Source organism: Puntigrus tetrazona, chromosome 11 (genome assembly GCF_018831695.1).
Source record: "Puntigrus tetrazona isolate hp1 chromosome 11, ASM1883169v1, whole genome shotgun sequence".
In the NCBI taxonomy this organism is placed as follows: Eukaryota; Metazoa; Chordata; class Actinopteri; order Cypriniformes; family Cyprinidae; genus Puntigrus; species Puntigrus tetrazona.
Genome location: NC_056709.1, coordinates 7,472,563 through 7,475,175, shown reverse-complemented (window position 1 = coordinate 7,475,175; position 2,613 = coordinate 7,472,563). Strand labels below are relative to the sequence as shown.

The following is a 2,613-nucleotide window of genomic DNA, read 5'->3' as shown; positions in this document are numbered from 1 at the left end:
AATCCATTGTCTTAATTTTATCAATATAATTGAATCAATAATAAAAACAAATAAGTTAGTTTACAAATTATATTCTAGATTTTGGTCACACTTTATTTTTAGGCTCAATTCTATCTCAATTTGCTGCTCATTAACAGTAAGGTCGTTTAAGTAGAATTAGGAATGTAGAATATAATCATGCAGAATATGTATAATAAGTGCACTTCACTGATAGTCTTGTAAAGTGCTTACTGCGGGTAACAACTCCCTCCAGGTGGATGACGTTGGGGTGGTCGAACTGTGCCATGATGCTGGCTTCTCCCAGGAAATCTCTCCTCTGTTTCTCGGTGTAGCCGGCTTTAAGAGTCTTCAGAGCGACTGGGATATCACGTTTCCCAGGGAGCTTCATCCGGCCATAACACACTTCCCCAAACTCTCCTGAAGTGTGCCAGAAAAGAAGATTAGACACTGGACAGTGTCCAGTCGTGGAAAGGTTTAGATTCAAACACTTTCAACCTTCACAATGAAATCCGCGAAGACATCTGACCGCTCTAATGCTAAAACGTTACGTTTAAACACAGTGGCTCTCAAGAGATGTGTAGCATTTTTAAGATAAAGATTAGAAATGTTAAAACAGTTTTTTTGAGCACTGCCCTGAAGAAGAAGCTAGTTTTCTTTCATGGTTATTCAGATAGAATTGCTAAGCATCTTGCATATTCTTTGAGCAGAACTTTATATTGTGTCGATCTTGCTCCAAGCATTTCTCATGTATTCCCCAGATGTCCAGGTGTATTTCACGCAATCACCGAGGACAGCTGTACCTGAACCGATGATTTTCTCTATTTTGATCCTGGACGCTTCAATTTCTCTGGCAAATTCGTGGACAGCCTGGCAGGGGTCCTCATATGTGTGCGGATCAATATAAAATCTGGCTTCTGGAAATGATACTAGAATAAACAGAATTAGCATTTGGTCACATATTGCAGCATGAAAGCAATTTTCAGCCACAGCCACAATCTCTGAAGGGCCCAGACAGCAGCTACAGCAAGATATTGGACCAAAAAAGCAATAGTTTCCTGCCTAAAATTCATTAAAAGAGAAATCATGGGGGAAAAGAGTGTCTCTCGTACCGTGGCCATTTTGGTAGTGCATTTTCTCCTCGTCTGAGTCCTGGAAAGCTTTGCTGTACCCACAACGTCTGTAACGCAAACAAGAAGAAGAAACAGAAATATTGTGTGTTTTAAAGGGCCTTGTGATATACAGCCCACATGCTAATGATAAAGCACGTAAAACTTAATTAACTCGATGCTTACTTAACAAAGTACTTCAAGACATTTTCACTTCACATGCGAATAACAAACGTCCTCTGTGTCTTATAGATATCAAACAAACCGAGAAAGTGTCCGTTCATTGAAGTCAGTCATTATATAATGTATATTCAAATTAATTATTTAACACAAACTTTAAGTTGCTGTCCTCAAAAAGCAAAAGAGCCACAGAAACCACCCGCTTTTCGGTGTTTTTACATTCATTTTCTCCACAGAGACTCCAGAAACTTCTTCAATGGAGAGTTCAAGTCATGATGCAAATCAAGCAGCTCTGAGATGAATCATACCGAACATTTGTTTTGAAGCAAAAAAAGCGTTTTAAATGATAAAAGGAAGGATTAAATCAGAAATTACGGTATGAAACAAAACTATGAAATACATTAGAACAGACTATTCAAACTTATTGCTTTGGATTACGTTATATTTTGCAACACTTTCTTTTTATAAGGAGAAAATGAATGGGATTTTTATTTCTGTGCTATATACGACAGTGTTATTAGTCCAAAATCAAGTTTCCATTGTTAGGTATGCGTTTCATGGTGTGCGTGCCCCTAAATATAGCCCCTTTTGTATATATATATACAGGTGTTTGAACGGGATTATTTCAGGATGGCAATCTGGCAAGAATATTCTCTTAAATGAACGATTCACCCCAAAATGATAATTGTACTCATACTCATATTGTTCTAAACCTGTATGCTTTCTGAAAAAGCATAACAGAAAAAATGTATCCAAACATCCACCACACTGTTCTTTGTGCACTTATGAAAGAAGTACAGATGTTTTATTTGTGAATGAATCATTCCTTTGAGTCAAATCATTCATTTTAATGAATCATTTGCTTCGTTCAGTGATTCAGTCACAGATAGAACGAAATAAAGAAAGGAAGTCATACAGGTTTGGAAGACGTGAGAGTGAGTAAACGATGACAGTATGTATTTTTTAGATGAACTGTCCCTTTAACATATGTAACAGAATATAGCAGGGAAAATGAATGCAGACAATTCAAAGTACTCCTCTTGCCGTTTTCTGCAGATGACAACGGCCAGAAATGTCACCAGTCCCGTTACCGAAGCCATGCAGATCCAGATAATCGTCATGTTGGTATTTCGCAGGGGAGCTGGAGAAGAAAAACAGAACCCAAATATCAACACAAACATTTCATTAAACACTCAATCACTCAATCTCCAGTATTCTCTTTCAGCCAGAAACGGCGTGTACATCATGCATACACAAACTGTGGTTATAATGTATACATTTTTATTTTTTAGATCATTTTTGGTGACTATATATATATATATTAATA

At 37.1% G+C, this 2,613-nt stretch overlaps 1 protein-coding gene across 1 annotated transcript in view; it reads right to left on the bottom strand.

The window, feature by feature from the left end:
• Positions 1–2,613, bottom strand: part of LOC122354656 (ephrin type-A receptor 8-like) — a 17,390-nt gene that overhangs the window by 3,206 nt on the left and 11,571 nt on the right. The window contains 4 exon segments of the mRNA XM_043252927.1: positions 157–417; positions 801–926; positions 1,110–1,177; positions 2,331–2,427. Coding sequence (XP_043108862.1) covers positions 157–417; positions 801–926; positions 1,110–1,177; positions 2,331–2,427 — 552 coding nt within the window.